At 52.6% G+C, this 21,944-nt stretch overlaps 6 protein-coding genes across 6 annotated transcripts; 4 read left to right on the forward strand and 2 right to left on the reverse strand.

Moving 5' to 3' along the window:
- Positions 1-2,407: 2,407 nt before the first annotated feature.
- On the forward strand, positions 2,408-3,384 carry THITE_2145164 (uncharacterized protein; the record flags this gene model as incomplete). Its single annotated transcript, XM_003654190.1, has 5 exons — positions 2,408-2,426; positions 2,503-2,506; positions 2,672-2,993; positions 3,053-3,160; positions 3,217-3,384. The coding sequence occupies 5 exons, from the start codon at positions 2,408-2,410 to the stop codon at positions 3,382-3,384; spliced, it is 621 nt and encodes a 206-aa protein (XP_003654238.1).
- A 255-nt stretch (positions 3,385-3,639) lies between these two features.
- On the reverse strand, positions 3,640-5,237 carry THITE_2117072 (uncharacterized protein). The gene is made up of 2 exons (XM_003654191.1): positions 4,725-5,237; positions 3,640-4,672 (listed from the first exon to the last, which is right to left on the reverse strand). Exons 1-2 carry the CDS (start codon positions 5,050-5,052, stop codon positions 3,768-3,770), a joined length of 1,233 nt encoding a protein of 410 aa, XP_003654239.1. The 5' UTR covers positions 5,053-5,237; the 3' UTR covers positions 3,640-3,767.
- Positions 5,238-9,178: 3,941 nt separating this feature from the next.
- On the forward strand, positions 9,179-11,382 carry THITE_2155092 (uncharacterized protein; the record flags this gene model as incomplete). The annotated part of the gene is made up of 7 exons (XM_003654192.1): positions 9,179-9,262; positions 9,335-9,442; positions 9,582-9,674; positions 9,760-10,333; positions 10,390-10,475; positions 10,544-10,592; positions 10,674-11,382. 7 exons carry the CDS (start codon positions 9,179-9,181, stop codon positions 11,138-11,140), a joined length of 1,461 nt encoding a protein of 486 aa, XP_003654240.1. The 3' UTR covers positions 11,141-11,382.
- A 153-nt stretch (positions 11,383-11,535) lies between these two features.
- Positions 11,536-12,225, reverse strand: THITE_15576 (uncharacterized protein; the record flags this gene model as incomplete). The annotated part of the gene is made up of 1 exon (XM_003654193.1): positions 11,536-12,225. A coding segment is annotated over one exon (690 nt), but the record flags the coding sequence as incomplete, so codon positions are not given.
- A 1,304-nt stretch (positions 12,226-13,529) lies between these two features.
- On the forward strand, positions 13,530-14,627 carry THITE_2117075 (uncharacterized protein). Its single transcript, XM_003654194.1, has 2 exons — positions 13,530-13,819; positions 13,883-14,627. The coding sequence occupies exons 1-2, from the start codon at positions 13,609-13,611 to the stop codon at positions 14,434-14,436; spliced, it is 765 nt and encodes a 254-aa protein (XP_003654242.1). The 5' UTR covers positions 13,530-13,608; the 3' UTR covers positions 14,437-14,627.
- A 4,845-nt stretch (positions 14,628-19,472) lies between these two features.
- THITE_2117076 (glycoside hydrolase family 5 protein) lies at positions 19,473-21,522 on the forward strand. The gene is made up of 4 exons (XM_003654195.1): positions 19,473-20,528; positions 20,580-20,794; positions 20,850-20,939; positions 21,026-21,522. The coding sequence occupies exons 1-4, from the start codon at positions 19,699-19,701 to the stop codon at positions 21,235-21,237; spliced, it is 1,347 nt and encodes a 448-aa protein (XP_003654243.1). The 5' UTR covers positions 19,473-19,698; the 3' UTR covers positions 21,238-21,522.
- The last annotated feature ends 422 nt before the right edge of the window (positions 21,523-21,944 follow it).

Raw genomic sequence — 21,944 nt, forward strand, 5'->3', positions numbered from 1 at the left:
CTATTCTAGAGACTATTGAGTACTCTTATACTAGTTTATATAAGCTTTAGGTTCATATACTTTATTCGCCTACACTAGAAGGTTTCTAAACTATGTAGGAAAAGCTAATAGCCTTCTTCGCTATATAGCTAGCTATTATTGAAATAGTGCAAAACCTCTACACCAACCTACCCCACCACACCCAGGACCAGGCGCGCAAGATAGTCCCCAGAGGAATGTAGTGCCCCTTTGGACGGATGAAGATAGTGCGTATCGAGTGGTAGGAAGGATGTCTCCCAAGAGGAAGACACGTAGCTCAGGTACGTCTAGTAGGATACAGCAGAAAAGACAGAAGACAACGAGAATGCGGTCAAAGCTCAACAGCTCGAATGCCTATCGTCTAGGCAGAGGTAGGACAACAGAAGGAGAGGCTCAATAGCCTTCCTAGAAGAAGGAGAACCACCAACGTGGTGTCAACGAACGTATATTAACAACTGCTTGATGTCTTGCTTGATGATGAAGAAGATGGGCTCAGCCCACTTAAATACATGTGATCAGAGGGTCAGACCTCCCCTGGCAACGAATGCAACGCTCTGAGACAAATAGAAAAACAGAAAAACTGGGTCCCCCATGTCTAGGTAGTCCATCACCCTAATCCATTATCTAGTATATCGAGACGACTTACCTCCTAGTGGTTAAGCAATGGGCAGCCTGTTATATGAACTGTAACCTTAACTTTGGCTATCGAACTGTATCGCTAGTTAAGTCAACTAACTAGTACTTAAAGAGCTTCCTTGTTATAGGGAATAGTACTGTCAAGTATATAGTTGAACAGTCCTTCGCTATAGTCGACGTAATAGAGGAAGCAATCTAAGAGGCGCGTCAATACTAAAAGAACTATCTTAGGCGCAATTTCCTTAGCTAAGCTTAGCTTAGCGATACCCTAGTTGCTATTGCCTTATAGGCGATGAAGATAGTTGCAAAGGAACATCGATATATATTAGGATCATTGTCGTCGACAACTGGGCCACTATAACAACTGCTTAGTCCTTATATAGGGCAATTTACAAGGCAGTATAGAATCCCTTATTGGTATAAGCTTCTATAACTCCACTAGGATAAAGTGGCGCTTTAAAAGGTCGATTTTCATCTGTATTAGTAGCTAGATAGATCTCTAGCCAATAAGGACCACTACCTGTAGTTTCATAAGTTCGACTAGGTCGATCAGTTGCGTAGCCGTCCCTAGCACTTATAGCCGTTCGCTCCCAATATATAGGCACCACAGTCCACCACCCCCCTCTCTATATAAGCCACCTAGGCCGTTCTCCCTTTATAGCTAACAGGGCTCTAGCCGTCTATACGCTAGAATACATCGTTGTAGGAGGGGGTCGACCTAAGCCAACTGGATAACAACAAGGTTATCCTTAATAGCTAGCTAACTACTAGAGCAGTTAGGGGGGGGCGCGCAAGTATCTGGGGCAAGGGGAGCTATATAGGCACCTGGGGCAGGGCGATCAAAGGGTAGGGCGTAGGGCAGGGCGCTAGGACTATAGCTTAGTTAGCCTTGCTTAGTCAGAAAAAACAAGATCTAGCCCTCTAGATTTTATTGCATTTTTAAGCGATTTAGCCAGTTCTAGTGCTACAGATCTAGAGAGCCAGAGTATATTGGACAGAATGATCAGAGTGTGGTAGTCATATGACATAGGGGGAGTCATATAACATAGTCCGGGAGGGGCGGTCACATAGTCCGAAAAGTATGTCTCAAAATAAAACCTTCGAGGGTCTTATATATACAATAGGTGGTTAAGGAAGTCTAGAAGATAGTGGCTTAGTAGGAAAGAAATATCGCCCTATAGGCAATAGGAGCTAAAAGTGGGATTCGTAGCTATAAAATTCTATAGAGAGTTAGCGACGAAAGCTAAAAAGGGGTAAATATAGGAGTAGAAATAGATAGTAAGGCGTTTATCTATCTAATGTAATATACCGCAATAAGTATATTCGATATCTATTGGTTTAAGGTTATACAATGTAACTGTTATAGGACCTAAAAAAGGTTAGTAAAGCATTAAATCAGATATACAAAGCAATATAACCTATAAGCAGTAGCTAACTAAAAGGCGTAGAGGGCTCTAGTAAAGTAGAAGGAAGGTTTTAAGTACGCCTATAGCTACGTTGGCAACCTATAGCAGTGTAAAGAGCGTAGGTAGCGTAGGGGGCCCCATTTAAGCAGGTATAGAACTCAGTTAACAGCTTATATCGACGATATACGCGATAGAACGTAGTCTATAAGCTAAGAGGGCGACGAATAAGAGGTATGCTAAGTAGGAGGAAAAGGGTATATAACGGAGCGTGAAAGTGAGGCAGAGAGGGAGCGGAAAACGTAAAAGTGAGGTAGAGAGAGAAAGGAAAAAGGGGGAGAGAAAGGGAAATGAGGAAGATGAGGAGCGGTAAGGTACGAACCAATAAGATAAGAGGAAAAAAGCGCTAATAGGCCTGTACCCTATATATATTATTTGTTAATAGGTCTGTAGGTAGAGCGTACTAACAATTAGTTAAGGAGGACCCCTGTTTTATAGCTAAAACAACTATTGTAATAACTGGAAAAATCTAGGCAGTTGTGTAGTATATATATTAGACTGCGAGACGTGTGGGCGTCCTGGCGCCCCGATGAGTCTGGCATACCCCCGCTGAGCTTTCACGCTGTGCAGGCAGATTTGTCTGAGAAGACCGAGGTCATCCGCCTCGTGGACGAGGCAGCTTCCGCTTCGGGGAATCGGCTCGATGTCATCATCTCCAACGTCGGCTGGACGCGAATGTGGAATTTCTCTGACCTCGATGATAACGTCGCCGAAGAAGATTGGGATCGATGCTTTTCGGTCAACGTCAAATCGCACCTGTGGCTCTTCCACGCCGCCAGGAAGTGGCTGGAAGAGAGCAACGCCCGCGAGGAGGGTGCGGCCGTGTTTGTGAGCACCGCGAGCATCGCGGGATGCAAGCCCAGCGGCAGTAGCTTGGTACGTCGCCACAGACGCTTAACGCACCGGTTCGCGTGCTCACGTTGTCAACCTGACAGCCGTACGCCGTCACGAAAGCCGCCCAGATCCACCTGATGAAGAGCTTGGCCATTATCGCGGCCCCGAGCATCCGAGTCAACTGCGTGTCACCAGGGGTTCTTCTAACGGTAATTGCCTCATTGGTTATCTTCGCTGAAACACACCATCCAACTGGCCAACGAAGGACTGGGGACTATCATTCCCTCCCGAGCGGCTGGACGCAGTAAAGGAGCCAAACAAACTGAAGCGCTTTGCCGCCGTGGACGACGTAGCCCGGCAGGTCTTGACATTTGTCACGTCAAGGACTGTCACTGGGCAGAATGCCATTATAGACGCTGGCTTCTCCTTGTAAATACATCTTCGGCCGGCCTCGGCCTGCTTGATATTCACTTCAAACCTCCCCATGGAGAACTAACGCCCACTGCTTGCTTCATAATTGACACGGACAGCATCCCTTCTACTTCTCCTCCATTCAGCTAGCGATGACTGTGAAATCGTGGCCTTGATATTGAAGTGGTGCAAAACCTCCAAACCAGCCCACCCCACCGCACCAGAGTAGTGTAAAGATGCGAGATCAGCCCGTAAGGAACATAAAAATGCAGACAAAAAAACCCACGAGCCCGCGAAGCGGGCTCCAAACCCCTAGTTCCTAAAAAAGAATCAAACACAAAACTCGCAACAAGAATGGAAAACCGCCGCGAAGCCCGAGGCAATTCGCTGCAAATTCCAAGTGTACTAGTCCTCCAAGACTGTCTCCTGCTGCTGCGCCATGCCCTTGCGTAAAGCCTCTCTAAGGTCTGCCTCGATGTCTGGTGCTAGGCATACCTTGGTATCGGGGGCAGTTTCCTCTGACGACTCCTGTATTCTGTTACCTCCATTCCCTCTCTGGTCACTCATCACATCCCACAGACTATCCGTGTCCATCATATCGGAGTCGCTGTCCCTGGACGACTCCGTAAAGCTCGCTTCGTCGTTTGCGGCACTCCCTTGTAGGGACTTCCTCTTCTTCGCATTTAGCGGGGTTGCCGACTTTGATCCGCCACCGCCATAGGTATCCCGGAGCTCCGTCCCAGTATAGGACTTCGCCTTGTACTCGATCCCGCCAGCTTCAGCTCTGGAGATTCGGATAACGTAACGTTCGAGGCCTTCGATGATGAAAGGCTTGACCCGGAAAAGGATAGCCCAAGCGAATCGGGCAAAGAGGTAGGCACGCGATTCGGCATGGAGGGATCGGACGAGGGTATTATGATGCGTAGGCCACAGTTCTGCCGCGTTTCGCGAAATGATGTGCGTGACGTATTGGGGGGAGGGCTGAAGGGAAGGATCCGTGGTGCAAATCTTTGGAACAACAACGAACCCCCGAGTGTCGAACACGTAGTGTATATCTTTCCTCAAGGGAAGGATGTTCGCTTTGTTGTCGATATCAGGCGGATCCAACCCATACCGTTTCATGCTGTTGTCAATGTACCAATCTTGTTCCTCTTTCGGTACAAGATGGGCTTCATCAACGGCATAACCGGCGTTGGTGACGGCACAATCCTCTGAGGAGACCGAGGTAGGGGTAATCGCTGGCCACCAATCCGGGATGCGGCCATGGGGGAACTCCCAATCTCGAAAGCTAGGGACAATCGGATAGAGCACTAGAAAATATTAGCAAGCGCTGTTGGAAGAAAGTAGGGAGACTGCTTTTACCAGAGCCCTGAACAAAGAAGTAGTACTCCGCGTTTGTCAGAATGCCGTCTAGCGGCTCCTGGACGCGTTGCTGACCGGCCTTATCAAGAGCGAGAAAGCTATTGGCAAAAGCATTCCTGGCGATGATTTGGCAGGCCAGAAGAGCAGTTCGATGATGCACGCCGTAGGTGGAGGTCGACGTTGCTCCATCCACACGAGGGAGGCTCAGAAGGATATTCCGGCTGTCGTAGCCGGGATGGAGAAAAAGGATGTCCTCGCGGGAGTTGAGTTCGACCTGCTTGGCTGGCGGGAGATGGACTTGGAGGGGCGGCGGAGCTGTTGTGGCCATGTTGGAATGCGCGAATCTGGGCTGTAAGATGCAAGACCAGAGGGCGAGCTTTAGTTCGAGGTAAGGCGAGTTGAAGCCGAGTTGAAGGCGAGTTGAAAATGGTGGGTGGAAGTGCGGCTTGGAGTGGTGGCGATGCCCAGTGCTGTCAAGTGATATAATGGAATGCACCTTCTCTCTGGTGGTCCATGCTCCTTTCTTGGGAAGTTCAGAGGAAATGTTTGAACAAGGAGGACGGTCAGATGATTGGTTGGCCACGCGCCAACCATTCACCAACCATGACCATGTGCGGCTCATGCCCCGCGACAGAATTTATTTACCTTCCTAAATTACATACCTAGCGCTCTTTGGCGGCTTGGCCATACCGTGCTGTACCGCACCAGGTCCCACGCAACCGTCAACGCCTGCGTCTTTCCTCGCCAACTGTGGGAGCTAAAGGCTAGGAGGCAAGCTATAGGCCAGGAGTACGCAGGTAATACAGGTAGCCAGGAGGTAGTAACAGTAAGCAAGTCATGTGATGTAACCGCCACTCTTTTGCTGCGCAGTGAAGCAGCCAATAACTTGCATCAACTAGCCGCTAAAAATGCAGGCTTGATTTCCACATCTTTTCAAGGCAATTGACCGACGGGCACGGAAAGTCGTCAAAGCTCCTATTGGCGTTACAGTCCACTTGTCGCTGCAGAGCCCGACGCCTTTTGACCGTCCCGTGTGAAGTGAGGCGAAGGGCCTTCTGAGAAACGACTTTGGACAGCTCGCCCTGGGACTCAGCACCTCGTCCAATCTCCTCGCGCGAAGTCAGAGCCTTGTCACCCGTGCACACGCCTCAATGAAGTCCCTTTCCTGGCAGTGGAGCATGTCGGTAATGGCCTCGATAAGACATTACGGAACAGGTGACTTATGCTGTTAGTGTTCAGGAGGTAAGACTTGACGTTGTTGTTGCTTCGCTTCTGTCCCGGGAGGTGACCCGGCAGCCGAAGTTGCGATACTTCGAGATAAATCATCGGGCCCATTGCCCCATTACAGACATATTATCTCTTCCTGTGGAAGTGCGACAAGATTGCCTTTTGCTCGCCGAGCTCTTCACAGGGGTGTGCCCATAACCTGTCGTGCTCCGCCTCGGTCTCTCTGCGAACACAGCCAGCTTCCACAGCTTCGCCAAGCCCTGATAAGTGCTTGGGACGGGTTTGGAAGACTGGCTAGGCCAAGAGTCACGGACCATCGCACTATCGCTCGCTGCCAGGGTTGCGCAGCCTTGGGCGTCCTCGGCTACCTACATTCTCCTGGTCGCTGCTATCGTCTGTCCCGCCTCGTATCCATTTCTGCTTTGCCCTTAGCAAGACATCGGAGACGATATGCTGGGTGCAAATCTTGTTGTTGCCTCTCGGGGAACTGCTCGTCCAAAACCTTCTTCATCTGGCCATCGACATCTGTGAGGATGGCATCGGGTAGCCGGATTGCCGTGTTTGACAGCTAACTGCCGGATGTTCTCAGCGGGGAACTGGAAGTCTTCTAACCGCTCGTTGTCGATAAGGTCGAATGCAGCATCGAAGACAGCCCCCAGAGAAGTCTGGCCAGTGGTTTAGAAAAGAGGGAGCTTGCGGGGTTCACGTTGAACGTGTTGTCAAATTTCTACTGGGAACCGGTGCCACATGTGGCTCTGGCGTTGTTGATGTTCCTGCGAGTGAGGACAGAGCCTGCGAGTTGGTTTTGACGATATTTCTGACGTCTCGTGCCCGGATACCAACTCGGCAACTTGCCGTCTCAGTGGTCGCCTTGAGAGGCTCAGTGAGCTTCCGGTGGCTAGGGTGAGCAGAAGGGTCGGTACTGGCTGGTAGACTACCTGAATGATGCTGTAGATAACGAGCATCTGCAGGCCAACGCAATACCCATTCATAAGGTAATTATTCTCCGGCAAAGAGACAGCGATAATCTTTCATTTGCAGCCACATGTTCTAAACTGCCGTTGTCGAAGATCAGCACCTTCGCTTTCCTTGGTTCGCTGTATCTGTCACACTCGAGGGTACAGCGTGACAGCAGACCTTTGATGAGATAGCGCTGCCGCTTAACGGCCCACAATCCAGATACATCTTTCCGACCGTATTTTAGCCACCCGGTAAACTCAGCATACCCCCTCAGCCGAGCCTGCAAAGGTGAGGCTGGCTTCCTCTGCTCCCGAGGGTGGCCTTCTCACGCTCCCTGAACGCCCTCAACCTTCCTGTCCCGCTGTTCTACCCCGGCTGGCGGATTTTGATCTGGAACATCTTCTCGACAATGACGCCTATCTCCGTCCTGGAGGCATCGATATACAGGGCGTCCCAGCCGATGACGCCTTCAGCGCAAGCCTTCCCGAGGACGTGCTCGATGGGGCAGAGGAGGGGATAGAGATTCCTCGATGAAGCGGCAGGTCGTCGGAACTGTCTCGTTGTTGTGGCCTTTGTGGAATCTCAAGAGGACATCCATGGCAAAGATGTCTCTACCGCCGTTGTTGCTAGGGGTCCGGGAGAATGTGAACGGTTATGTCTTCCCAGCGAAGGACTTCGTACTGAAGCAGCCTCCTATTATCGGCCTTTTCGCATACCCAGCAATGCTTGGGTACCTCCTCCATGTATGGATCAGTTGGATCAGTGCCGCCATCAAGGTCCGTGAAGGCATCGGACTTGTCGAGGAAACGTTAGCTCCGCATATAATTTCTCGTTTTTGCGCTTTGGCCAGACCAGCTCATGGGAGCGACTTCCGACTGCGGACACTTGAGGCCTCCCCCCCCCCCCCCCAACCAAAACAGCTGTCCAAACCGCGACACATGTAGTCTGAGGCGAGGTGGAAGACACTGGACGCTCGCCCAAGTGCCTGCCCAGGCCATTCAAGACGTCAAAGACGTGTGTGGGCCAACGTGATCGTGGTGCTCGGCGGCATCCAGTCACGGCGTCCTGGCGGCTGTGGGTTGCTTGTTTCCTGAGCGGGAAGGGAATTGCTGAGAGTGGGTTTGGGCAGGACCGGACAGGACACTGAGGACAGCCTGGCTGTCTTGAACGACGAGTCTCGGAACTTCGACCGGCTTGCTTATTTCGTTTTCGATGCAGTTGGCTCGGCAGAGCAAGCGGAAAGGATGCCGAACACGTCTCATCATTGGCCAACGTCTGATTAGATCCCCGCATGCTCCAGCTGACCTCCCACAGTTTCGCCGAAAATGGCAGGTCGACGACGCGCGATGACACCAGATCTCCATGCCCGACCCCATTAAATCCACAAACCCTTTTCATTAGAACCACAACCCCTAGGGCGGCCCGTGCGCTCCCAAGAAATGTACACACAGGAACTGCACACACAGGAAACGTACACACAGAAAACGTATACACAGGAAACGCATACACAGGAAACGCACATATAGGAAACGCTATAAATAGATGATGTTACTAGTATTGTTAAAGTGGCAATGCGCTAGGCAAGGCGCTTAGAAATGTACTAGGTAGACGCCGAAGCCCTGCTATAGCCTTTGAGGGCGTCGTTGGCCATGGCGAGGTTTGTTCTTTACCGTAGTAACGACACTGTTATGTAATCCTACGGTGACTCGCACCTAGGGTTAGGGTGACATGTGCTTATGTAACTCGGGCTCGTGGTGATGCGTACTGCAAAATTTGGGTAGGAGCGCACGGGCCACCCTTGGAGGGGTTGTGGTTCTAATGAAAAGGGTTTGTGGATTTAATGGGGTCGCTCCATGCCCAGCCTCGGGGCTCTCCGCACGGCCCCGCGCGGGCCCGTCTCGGTTGGTTCTGTCGACTGCCGGCACTGGCAACCCCGGATGCAAGATCATCAGAGCGGGGCGTTGACCATGCACGTACGGATGGATACAACGCTGCCCGCCCAAGACACCAGGGTGAAAACGATAGTGAGCGGGCTAGAACGGACCCCGGTTTGCGCCGATCCTTTGAGCTCTGGGTGATGTTGAGGCCCCGGATTGTCTTATCTTCCGCCCTCCCGGCAACTTGCAGGTGGCTTTTTTTGGCTTTTAAGCTCGTGGGTCCTTGGCCGTTCAGCATACACGGTACATACATCCTGCATACACACCGCAGCAGCCTTCTCTCTTCCTCCAGCAAACTACATCTAGTATCCGCAACTCGGAGCGTTCACCATGGCAGCGGACTCGATCAACGAGGTCTCCGCCGAGAAGGCCGCCCAGGACGAGCTCAGAGATGTCGAGTCGGCAACGAACGAAGTCTGACGCCTCGGTCTCTCGTCTAACTCTCCCACTCATCAGCCTCCGAGCTAACCTTTTGCACTCACACAGTACACTCCTACCCTGACCTTCACGCCGGCCGAGCATCGCGCGCTGCTCTGGCGCCAGGACCTGACCATCCTGCCGCTCTCCGCGACCATCTACTTCCTCTGCTACCTGGTATGTACGCCAGGCGAGACCCGTGCTGTGCTCCTTGCTTCGGCGTTCCCTCTCGACGGCTGGGTTTCAGCTGCTTCCGCGCTGCCGACGCCTTTGTTCTGCCCCCGGGCCGAGAAATTATCTGCTGACATTGCTGGAGGACCGATCGAACATCGGAAATGCCCGGATCCTCAACTCGAGCACGCACAACGACATGCAGACCGAGATTGGCGCGACCGCCTACCAATTCAATGTAAGCAGCACCAAGTCTGGGTTGGCACGCCGGGGAAACTACAGAGCACGCAACAGGGTAATTCATTATAACTGACATTGTCAAGGTCGCGCTGATGGTGTTCCTCGTGGGGTACTTCGCGTTCGAGGTGCCGTCGAACATCCTGCTCAAGAAGCTGCGGCCGTCCCGGTGGCTGGCCTTCCTCATGTTCTCGTGGGGCGCCGTGACGATGGGGCTGGGCGGGGTGCACACCTTCGCGGCGACCGCGGGCGTGCGCTTCCTGCTGGGCGCCGTCGAGGCCGGCCTGTTCCCCGGCCTGGTCTACTACCTGACCTTCTGGTACCGGCACGACGAGCGCAGCGTGCGCGTCGCCCTGATCCTGGCCAGCGCCACCCTCGGCGGCGCCTTCGGCGGCGCCATCGCCTACGGCGTCGGCCACATGAACGGCGCCCGGGGCCTGTCCGGCTGGCGCTGGCTGTTCATCCTCGAGGGCGCCCCCTCGTGCCTCTCCGCGCTGCTGGTCCTGCTGTTCCTGCCCGACTATCCCGAGGAGTCGCTGAAGGGCAGGCAGCGGGAGCTGGCGCTGGCGAGGCTGCGCGTCGAGGGCAGCAAGAGCCGCGACCGCAGCATGACCTGGCAGGATGCGAAGCAGACTCTGATGGACTGGAGGTTGTATGGCCGTAAGTCTTGCGCCGTTCCGTAGCCTGTGTGGGCAATGAAGCTGACGCTCCCGTTGACTACATCATCTACTTCGCCGTCAGCCTTCCGTTCAGCTCGCTGTCGCTGTTCACGCCTTCCATCATCGCCGGTCTTCACTACGTTGTAAGTAACGTTGTTCTTGCATTTAGCTTTAGCTTTCGATAGCCGATTGATGTTGAACCACGTAATAGGACTTGGACGCGCAGTTGTTTACTGTACCTCCGTGGGCGGTAGCTTACGGTAAGCCGAGTCTCTCTCTCCCTCCCCTTTTCCCTCAAACTGTACCCATACTCCCCCGGTACTAACCCAACCTAACCCAAGTCACCCAAATCGTGGTCGCCTACTCGGCGGACCGCTTCAACGCGCGCGGGCTGCACTCGGCGGCCTTCGCGCTGATCGGCGCGGCCGGCTTCATCGGGTCGGCGGTGCTGCCGCCCGACGCGTACCTGCACCGGTACGGCTGCCTGATCGTCGCCGCGGCCGGCTCCTTCGCCTGCATCCCGCCGATGCTGGGCTGGCTGACGTCCAACGTGCGCACGACCGCCGCGGTCGGCCTCGCCATCGCCATCAACGTCAGCATCGGCGCCGGCATCGGCCAGATGCCCGGCGTCTGGATCTACAAGGCCGACGAGCAGGCCCGCGGCTACCCGACTGGCCACTGGGTCAACGCGGCCATGCTGCTCGTCGTCGCCGTCGGCGCGCTCGGCCTGCGCGTGCTGTACGGGCACCGGAACAAGAAGCTGCTCAGGGAGAGCGGTGGCCAGGAGGTCACGCTGTATAAGCTGTGAGGTGTGCTAGCCTGGCTGGCGAGGGAAGATGCGGGCATTGACGGTTGGGTGAGACTTGGTGCGGTACAGCACGGTACGGCGATTGTGGTTCTTAGCCGTGTAAGAGGCACTTCCCTGGGGAGGGTGGTGTAATTGCTAGCTGAGTTGCCCGTCGGGAACTAAGGGTCACCATAAATATCCCTAAGACGTAGAACCGGTTCCCGAGGAGAAAACGCGACAACATGGTGGGCTTATACGACGTCAGCCCTGACCTGGGTTCTCGGATCCCCATCCGGAGCTGACACATTTTGAGTGGTTCGTGTTTACTGGAGATGGAACGCCGCCGCAGCGTTGTTGCGCAGCCAGTCGCTCGCCATTCTGGAGAGCGAGGGGCTGCCCCGATGGCTCACAAGCCATCGCTGGCAGCACCTTCGCATGACCGCACCGAGCATGACAGTCAGAATGCTGCTTGCTGTGACAAAATTCTCCGAGCCTCTTCCTTTGAGGGTCTTAAAGGTGGCGATATCGACGATCTGGCGGAATTCGCCGCCAGGACAGCGCCGAAGATAATCTTCCAGAGATTGCAGCGCCTCAGCCACGGCCTCGTCTGTCCCGACCTGCACGAACTGGATGCCGATCTGCCGTGGAGGCGCCTCCAGGGTGTCCAGTTGGCGGGCAATACGGGCAATGACAGGGCCAGGGTCATCTGCCGACACGCTTGCCGTGAGGACAACCATGTTGATGGGTTTGATGGTCTCACCCGAGGCGGCCGCGGCCTTGTACTTGTCCAGGTAGGGTGTCAAGATCTGGTCAATGCGGGCGCCCATGGGCGTGGTAAAGGCAGCGGTTGCCCATTGCCACGGCATCCTCGCTTCCTCGGAGGACCGCAGTTTGAACCAGCCACTGGAACCTAGGCTGAAAAAGTACATGTCGACGCCCTCCATGTCATGTGCTGCGCAGATTGCCGTCAAAGCTCCCGCAGCCTCCTGCATTATGCGTGAGGGCGTTTCTCGACGACCTCTGGTTGAGTCGTCGACGAGAAGAACGGTGTGGAAGGTGGCCAAGAAGGCAAAAGGGTCTTGCTTTGTCGACAGGTTGAGGATGGAGACATGGCCCGCGTGTGGAAAGGACGGGTCGCAAATTCCTATCCGCACCTCGGGACAGGCATCGTTGCCACGCTCCCTCAGGCCAGATTTGGGAAAAATCGAACGAGCGGTGGCAGAGCTCGGCAGGCTGCCCACCACGGCGGCGAGCAAGCGCTGCTCAACCTGGGACAGGTGCCTGACGCCGTCTTCGGCATACATCTGGTCCATCACCTCCCCATAGCGTAACGCGATGCGCGACTCAAAAACCTTGAATTCATCCCGCATGTCATGGTAGAGGTCCAACAGCTTCCGCTCTCGCTCCTCTGGATTAACGAATTTGTGGGTCAACACACTACACGCTACCTCACTTGGGGGCAAAGCTACCTATCATGCAGAACATGTGGCGCACTCACCATCGCGAGACGTAAGGTATACCCGCTTGCTTCTGACGGACTCGCGCAGCTGACCGAGCCGCTCAATATACTCGAAATGTAGTCGCGAGCGCCGCTTGAGCGTCTTTGAAAGGTGCTCGATGTGGTCGCTGACAAGATCTTCGATCGCCAACAAAGTGCCGTCGATGGAGCCATCCGAGAACTGAGAGCTCGCAACGGTGGCGATGGAGCCCTGGGAACTTCCCGCGCTCGAGGCCGAGTCCCAGCCAGAAGAACTCTTCAGTCCGGGAAGTTGAGTCCGCCTTCTCCAGAGGTTCTTCGCCCGCTTTGCTAGTGTGTCCATTGGCGCGGCAAGGGCGTGGTGGGCCTGGTCCAGGTCGTGCTTGAACTTGCTGGTTTTGGGGCAGAGACCGCAAGCCCAGCGCGCGGTCAATGCTGGCTGGCCTGCTGCTGTCCTGTGCTTTTATGAGCTTGGCGGCGAGGCTCGAAGGCAGCAGCGAGGGTCGTCGTTAAAGAGGTCCCGCCAAGACTAATTTCGGAGACTGCCGCGTACAAGTAATTACAAATCGGCAGGCCACGACGACTTCGAGCAACATCAACTACGAACAATCGCAAAGACTCGTCGCAACAACTTGATAAAAACTCAACCAAATCGAAAAAAAAAGAAAACGAGGATAACCTATACCCTAACTATAACCCGCATCCTAACCTTAACCTAAACCATACCTAGTAGAGGGGCTAGCGCCGCTCCCCGTACCCCAGTGAACTAACCCTTGGCGATAGAGCAAACGCCTTGGCGATAGTGGCTACGTAATAACGTTGTAAAAACTCAGCCGACAATTGGCCGAAATTAGTCTTGGCGGGACCTCTTTAACGTCCACCGCAGCGAGGGGGCTGAGCCATATAAAAAGAAAAAGCCCCGTACGGATGATGGCTCAGCCGCTCAGAAGAGTCAGGGGCCAATCTCCCCTGATTCACTCAGCACCACCGCCACGATTCGATCTCACCAGATATGGAGGGGAGCGGCAGAGAACTCGTCGATTATGTTGATCGTTCCCTGCAGGAGGAAGAGGAATTTCACTTTCTCCGTTTCGAGTTCCTGCAGCGTCTCAACATCGCCCAACTCCAGCTTGACCTCGTCCGACTCAAGAGCAACATCAGACGCAGCAATGTGCTCTCCAACGAGGACAAGCAAACTTTACACACGAAGTTGAGGGATTACGGTACCACGCCCCTAAGACGGCCTGTAGAGTCGACTCCTCTCAGCAACTAACTAGAGGAGGCAGCAACTGCCATCCGCGATTACAAAGAACTCCGGAACAAACGGAGCGTCCCCAAGAAGGAGATGCGAAAGCGCAGGCTACTACTGCAGCGCTACTTTGCGTCCCACGGGCTCGGCGTCGACGACTTCCACTCGCACTACTCGTACTTCTCCGAAGACGTGGACGCCCATGCCAAGATCGATCCGCTGCGGCAGGCGCTGATGCGCCGTCTCCCTACGTGGTTCACCTTCTCCCAGCACGAGAAGGCCGAGCGCAAGAAAGAGTACAGCGAGGGCAAAAGACCCAAGGAGGTCTCGGCGCCCGTCGACAGGCTGGCCCGCTTTCTGATCGCCTTCACCGGCGGTAGCTTCCTCATCGTCCCCATGGTCATCATGTCGCTCGACCCGTCCCAGACGAAGAGCTTGATCACGGTCTCCTTGGCCGTACTTCTTTTCATCCTTCTCCTGTCGTTTGGGATCCGCGTGTCGAATGTCGAGACACTGGTTGCTACAGCTACATATGCCGCCGTGCTCGTCGTGTTTGTGGGGACCAGCAGCGGGAACACCGGTGGGCAATGAGCTTGCCAGACACAGTTGTCTCCTTCAATCTTCAATCTATGATAGTTATCTAGGAACGACTATTGTCTGGCCGATGCGGCTTGTGGAGCTGCGAACAACGACGGTAGGTGACCAGCTAATGTTGCCGTAGGGGGTAGGGAAAAGGGAAACAAGCGCAGCTAAAAAAAAAAAAAAAAAAAAAAAAAAAAAAAAAAAAAAAAAAAAAAAAAAAAAAAAAAAATAAATAAATAAATAAATAAATAAATAAAAAAAATAAAAAAAATAAAAAAAATAAAAAATAAAAAAATAAAAAAAAAATAAAAAAAAAATAAAAAAATAAAAAAATAAAAAAATAAAAAAAATAAAAATAAAAAAATAAAAAAAATAAAAAAATAAAAAAAATAAAAATAAAAAAATAAAAAAAATAAAAAAATAAAAAAATAAAAATAAAAATAAAAATAAATAAATAAATAAATAAATAAATAAATAAATAAATAAATAAATAAATAAATAAATAAATAAATAAATAAATAAATAAATAAATAAATAAATAAATAAATGTCGCGTACCACACTGGCCCCCTGTCTGTGGCTCTGGCACCTGTGGGGCTCTCGCTCTGGCCTGTGGGGCTGTGTCACACGCAACTGTGGCAAGGGCACCCATGACCGCACCGCGGTCAGGGGTGACGAGTGTTCCCTTAAAAGAGGGACCTCGCCCACAACCCCTTCGTAGAGAACCAGACTGTATCAACATACTTTTGTAACACATACTAGTGTTCAGGAGTGCCGCCTCATCAGCTGACGAGGCTGAGAGGCATTGATCTTTCTCACCCTCACACGTTTACTGCCAGATGGTCACCAAGGACTATCTGCGTGTAACAGGCTGAGCTCCCACCTGTGTATATAGATCTTAGCTCTCCTCCTATCTACTAGGAGGAGCTCCCTCGATCAACATCCTCTTCTCTCCGGCTCTCGCTCAGCCACCTGATGTGCCCTTGCCTCCTCTCCTCAGTTATAAGCCCGGTTCGCGCTTCAAAATCACCTTCAAGGAAGTTCTTTGTAGGGCTATCTTTTACTTCCTTTCTTCTATCTTCTAGCCTTTCGCAACCACTGTGGCATCTCTCGTGTGCTCTTGCGATTGAGAGCGCCTTCGATCGTCGACTTCCGACCTCCTTTTTTTTTCGAGCCCCTTTTCTTTTTCGGAACGTTCGGATCTCCTGACCTCTTGCAACCTCGGCTACTGCCCGCTAAGCCACTAGCGTGTGTACTACGGCTATCCTTGGGAGCGATCGATAGGCGGCCCTACTATTCAGGGGGTGCCACGGTTCTGGAAGATCCTTTTCCTCGCCCGCCTCTACGAGGCAAGGTACTTCCTATAGCCTTTTTCGGCTTTGCTGTAGAGACCTAAGATCCTAGTGGCCTTCCTAATTAGCTAGCACCATAGAATCAGGTGCTAGGTGCACTACAATGGTGACTATAGACTTTAGGTGTCTACAGTTCCTTACCTAGTTCTTTAGCTCCTAATGTAGCATATACTCTATACCTAATTGGAGTTGTAGCCTAAGAGGGCCCAGTGACGGTTCCTAGCTCTCTAGAATAACTAGGGAGTGCTAAAGGAACTGGAAGGGTAGGCTCCTCCCTACTCTCCTATTAAACTAGGGGGTATAGAAGTACTCGAGTACTAGGGCTAGGGCTTAAACGAGGAACCTATTGGTAGTCTTTATACTCTAAACCGTTTCCAAAGCTATACTAGGAACACCTAGACGTATTTAGAGAGAGCGGCTACCCCTACTAATCACAGGGCTAGCAATGACAGTAGAACAGAGATTTGCTATATTAGTAGAGGCCTCTAATATAAGCGTTGGCACGATTGTTGCTAATATAGTGGTACGCCTAGGAGTGCTAGCTAGGGCAGCCCAATGGCGGGTGCTACTCCACTATCTAGCTAGGGTAGTACAACGGCAAGTACTGCTACTACAGTCGACACTCCTAGCAGTGAAGGTCAGTTCGACTACTACTACTGTGGTCGATACTCCCAACAGTAGAGGTTAGTTCAACTACTTTTCTTATTAACGAACCTGTCAATAGCTCTAGCTAACGTAGCCGATAGAGGCAACTGTAGGCCTTAATAGCCTTGTCAGGCACCTGTTTTTTCCTTTGTTCGAGGGATAGATCTATAGATAGGATTTCTAGATCTGTGGCCCAATGTGCCTTACGTTTTTTACAGACCCGCTCCTTAGAGCGCGTCTAGGGGGTATATCGTGTACTACACTGGCCCTCTGTCTATAGCTCTAGCACCTGTGGGGCTCTCGCTCTGGCCTATAGGGCTGAGCTCCTACCTATGTATATAGATCTCAGCTCTCCTCCCACCTACTGGGAGGAGCTCCCTCGATCAACATCCTCTTCTCTCCGGCTCTCGCTCAGCCACCTGATGTGCCCTCGCCTCCTCTCCCCAATAAATAAATAAATAAATAAATAAATAAATAAATAAATAAATAAATAAATAAATAAATAAATAAATAAATAAATAAATAAATAAATAAATAAATAAATAAATAAATAAATAAATAAATAAATAAATAAATAAATAAATAAATAAATAAATAAAATAAAAAAAATAAAAATAAAAAATAAAAAAATAAAATAAAAAATAAAATAAAATAAAATAAAATAAAATAAAAAAGTATTTAAGAACGATGAGATGAAGCAATAAACAGGTAATTCTTAGCAAGCTCTCAGGTACGCTCCTGCTGTCTATCATTTGTCCCATTTGCTTAGGTCCACTGAGCTATCACTCTCGTGTCCGCCTCCCTTCCCCTTGCCCTTCGGAGTCTTGGTCATGGTCTTTCGGGCTGTGCTCGGGTAAACCCGCTTCGTACGCTTCGCCGTGCGAGTTGGGGTTTCGGCATCGACATCGTCGTTCTTGGTTGTAGCGCGTTTGCGCTTCGGTGCTGTAACAACGGTGGTGTTCGATTTGTGCTAGCGACCGGCCGTTTCTGGTGCTGGGGTTCTCGGCATCGCGACTCCGCGCTTAGTGGTAGACGTCTGCGTCGTGGCCGCTTTTTCTTTCGTCGACGCGGTTCTCGAGGTTCCGTTGGGACACATCGGGAATGTCGAGATTGGGAATTTGGGTCGTCGTGTCGACGTTCGCGGTGGCCAGTTTGGTCCAGGAGGCGACGCCCTTTATAAAAGCGTAGTAGCTATATACTAAGGTTGTTAATATCCTAGGTAAGCTGACGCAGTCCTGAAGGACTGCCTTCAACAACGCGCGCACGCATCGTGTCCCCGCCCAGCCCGCGTTGCTCCCGCCGTCCGCCACCGACCGGACTCCGACTCGCGGCCCGCCCCGTGCCCCGACCAACTCCCCTGCGACCCCGAGTCGCCGCGGGGCCCTCGTGCCGTATAATCCTCCCGCCCCCTCCCGGGATCGGTCCAGCCAGCTGGTTGGACGCTTGACTCATCGTCTGATAAGCGATGAGGAGGCCCAATGGCGGGACATGCGTCACCTTGTCGACGCCATTACGACGGTTGTCAACACAAACAACCGCCTTGTCGACCACGTCCTGAGCTCGCCCCAGTCCGGCTCCTCCCCGCTTCTGACAATTGAATACTGATGCCCCCGACTGTCCCTATTAATTATTGCGGCGGTCCTAGAAACCAAACAAAATAGAACCACACGTCTGGCCGACGTCTAATATATCTATGGGTACATTGCTGTTGAAACTTTTTTCCTCTTTTTTTTTCCTTTTGAACAGTCCAGTTTTACTCTATGTTTTTCCACTTGTTGTTTCCCCTTCGCTGTTGTTTTCCTTTCCCTGTTGTTTTGTTTTCCTTCTTCGTTTTTTTTTTTTTTTTTTTTTTTTTTTTTTTTTTTTTTTTTTTTTTTTTTTTTTTTTTTTTTTTTTTTTTTTTTTTTTTTTCTCATTTGTTTTCCTTTTTCCTTTTTTTTTTCATTTGTTTTCCCTTTCCCTTTTCCTTTTTTCCTTTTTTCCTTTTTTTTTCCTTTTTTCCTTTTTTTTTTCCTTTTTTCCTTTTTTTTACGAGCCTATATTGTGGGCCACGCGCCTGTTGTAATCTGCGACAAGGCCCAGCGGACCTCGCCGGCGGCGCCGATGTCCATGCCCGGCTGGTACGTCTCCGGCAGCAGACCGTAGCTCTCGACCACCAGCATGCCGTCGCGGTCCACGTTGATGCGCATCGGCCGCGTCTTGGACTGGAAGAATTCCAGGCGCTCCTCGTCGCTGCAGCCGATGGTGACCGACGCGTAGCCCGTTTCGTTGTGCAGGGCCAGGTGTTGTTCCGTTACGGAGCGCATTCGCATTTGGGGTGGGGGGGGGAACGGGGAAAGGGGGAAAGGGGAACCCGCCTTGCCGATCTGAATCAACGGAAGAATGGCACTACTTGGATGAGTTGGGTAGCAGCAAGATGAATGGCAAGTGACTCCTCAAGCCCGTGTCTCTGCTCACGCGACGCGGCTCATCCGTTACTACCTTATATTGTAGAGGACAGGGCGCGATACAAGCCATCGACGATGCAGTGTCCCTCGGCCCTCCCCCCTTTTCCCCCCGGGGTCTTCCGCTATCAGGGTGGCCCATCTGATTCGCCACATCCAACACGTTCCAACAGACCACAGTCGGGGTTGGCGACGATTCCACGCATGCTTGCCAGATTCATTGAATAGGGAGATTGCTTTCCCTTGACTCTAGACTTATTTAAGGATCAAGCGGCGGATGCAACCCGCCTACCGAGTTTCGTTACATTGACCGTTTCTGGGCGTGGCGGGCTGTCCGTGTCCCCGGGCCGGATCGCCAACATCGCGTCCGCGTCGGCGAGCCTAGACCGACTGAACTGAATCTCTTCGCCTCTCAGGTGTGACGACACAGCACACGTAACCGGGTGCCATATCCGACCAACTGGTCGAACCGCGTCGGAGGTTTTACCTGTTCATTGGATCCTGGCATGCGGATTCCCACGCTCCGAGGACCCGGTTCGGGAGTAGCCGCATCAACCCCCCCCGCCCTTGCTGTCGCTCGCTAGATCCATTGGTGGATGATTTCGGGGATTAACAAAACAAGAAAGGACGGCGTCGAAAACACCGGGACAAAAGAATCGCAAAGCTTGCCGTGGGGCCGAACATCACCGAATCCATCGACCTGTTCAGGGCGTCTCGCGGATGGTCGGTCCTGACAGCCACGGCGCAATGCGGTTATAAACTCGAGACCGCGCTCCCTCGAGGCTTGCCTGAGCCACTGCCCAACAATCTCCTCTGATCAGGCTCCTGAAGATGAAGTCTATCGCCACCCTCATTCTTCTGGCTGGCGGCGCTGCCGGCCAGCAATCGGCCTACGGACAGTGCGGCGGCATCAATTACTCCGGCCCTACCAGCTGCGTGGCAGGATACGCGTGTACCTCGTGGAACCCATACTATTACCAGTGCGTACCTGGGACTGCCACCCCTACCCCGACTCCGACATCACACACATCGACTGCCGTGACGACGACCTCCACTTCCAAGTCGACATCCTCTACCAAGACGAGCACAGTTTCCACAAAGACGACGTCCTCGTCCACCACCGGCCCGACGGCCACTGGTTTTGCGAAGACTAACGGGCTGCTGTTCGAGATTGACGGCGTCACCAAGTACTTCGCCGGCACGAACTGCTACTGGTGCGGCTTCCTGACTTCGAATGGCGATGTCGACCACGTGTTCGCCGACATGGCCGCCGCGGGATTCAAGGTCGTTAGAGTCTGGGGCTTCAACGACGTCAACACCATTCCTTTGACCGGAACCGTCTGGTACCAGTATCTGTCTGCCAGCGGCTCCCAGATCAACACCGGCGAGTACGGTCTGCAGAGGCTCGACTATGTCGTCTCGTCGGCGGCAGCCCACGGATTGAAGCTGATCATCAACTTCGTCAATAACTGGAACGACTACGGCGGCATCAATGCTTACGTGAACGCCTTTGGCGGAAATGCGTCCACCTGGTACACCAACACGGCGGCACAGGCTCAGTATCAGAAATACATCGAGGCTGTCGTGAGCAGGTACAAGGACTCGACTGCTGTCTTTGCCTGGGAGCTCGCGAACGAGCCGAGATGCAGCGGCTGCGATGGGTAAGTAAACTCAGCCGTTAATTTATGTGGGAAGTTTTTAACATAACTCAGGTCCGTCATCTACAACTGGGCGGCCACCACTTCTCGGTACATCAAGTCCCTCGATCCTAACCACATGGTCACCATGGGCGACGAGGGCTTTGGCCCCCTGGCGGGAGGGGACGGCAGCTACCCCTACCAGACCGGCGCAGGCGGCTACACGTGGGTGGATAACCTGAACATCTCCACGCTGGACTTCGGCACGCTGCACCTGTATCCCGACAGCTGTGAGTAAGGGATTCCCGTTTCGCAGGGAATTATTCGCTAACATCGAGCTCTCAGGGGGCCAGCCGTACAGCTGGGGAGATCTTTGGATTTCGACCCATGGCGCCGCGTGCGTGAATGCGAACAAGCCCTGCATCCTCGAAGAGTGTAAGTCCAGTCCGGTGTTACCTGCTAGCTCCACAGTTCCGATGAGATGGACGGACGATTTGCTAATAGGCTGGCTGGAAAAACAGACGGAGGAGGCAACAACTGCACGGTCGAAAACCCGTGGCAGGCGACGGCCTTGGGAACCAAGGGAATTGCCGGAGACATGTTCTGGCAGTACGGCGATACGCTCCCCAGCTGCAACTGCCAGACCTCCCAGGACGGGAACACCGTCTACTACAACCAGGGCAACTGGGACTGCATGGTCACGCAGCACGTCGCGGCAATCAATGCTTCATGAGTCCAGGTTAAGTCCAGATTAGTTTGAGATTGAACCTAGCCCTAGCACCACGAGCGTTTGACCGTGAGTTGATGACATTGTTAAGTGTTACATGGATGGACTTTGAGTCTCACGTGGATAAACTTCGTGGCTATCCTTCACAGGCATGCCAATGCACGTAATGGCAGCACTTAACTGAGACACGTGCTTGCGTAGGGAAGGATGGCGTAGAACAGATTCCGGAAGACCGCTGCAAGGTACTATACGGCACCCCTCCGATAGCTCGACACAAGGTGCATAGAGTCAGGCCTGGACTGGCGTGGCACATACACAGTAGTCTAAGGGGGAGGAACCAGTCAGTAGAGTGTGAAATGCGGTACGCTCGTCTTGGGCTATCCACGCTGTGATATACATGAATGCAACCCGACATCAGCTGGTAGTCAGCTATCAGCTCCTCCCCGCTCTGTCCGTCCCTTCAGGACGCCAGCTCATGCGTTCTTCATGCTGACCTCAACGCCGGATTAAATTTTACCTCGGCATGCACGCGGACGCACCAAGCAGGCAACTGGCAGTATCCCATCCTCTTTGGCAAATGCTTGCCGGGTAAGACACTTGTGATAGACCACAATAGGGGACTGGCCCCGCGGAGTTCGATGCTCGTTTCTGGAACGCCAGGCCATGTGAAGCCCACAGCGAAGCCGCCAGGTGCCGTGAGTTCGCATACCTAC

Source organism: Thermothielavioides terrestris, chromosome 3 (assembly GCF_000226115.1).
Source record: "Thermothielavioides terrestris NRRL 8126 chromosome 3, complete sequence".
Taxonomy (NCBI): domain Eukaryota; kingdom Fungi; phylum Ascomycota; class Sordariomycetes; order Sordariales; family Chaetomiaceae; genus Thermothielavioides; species Thermothielavioides terrestris.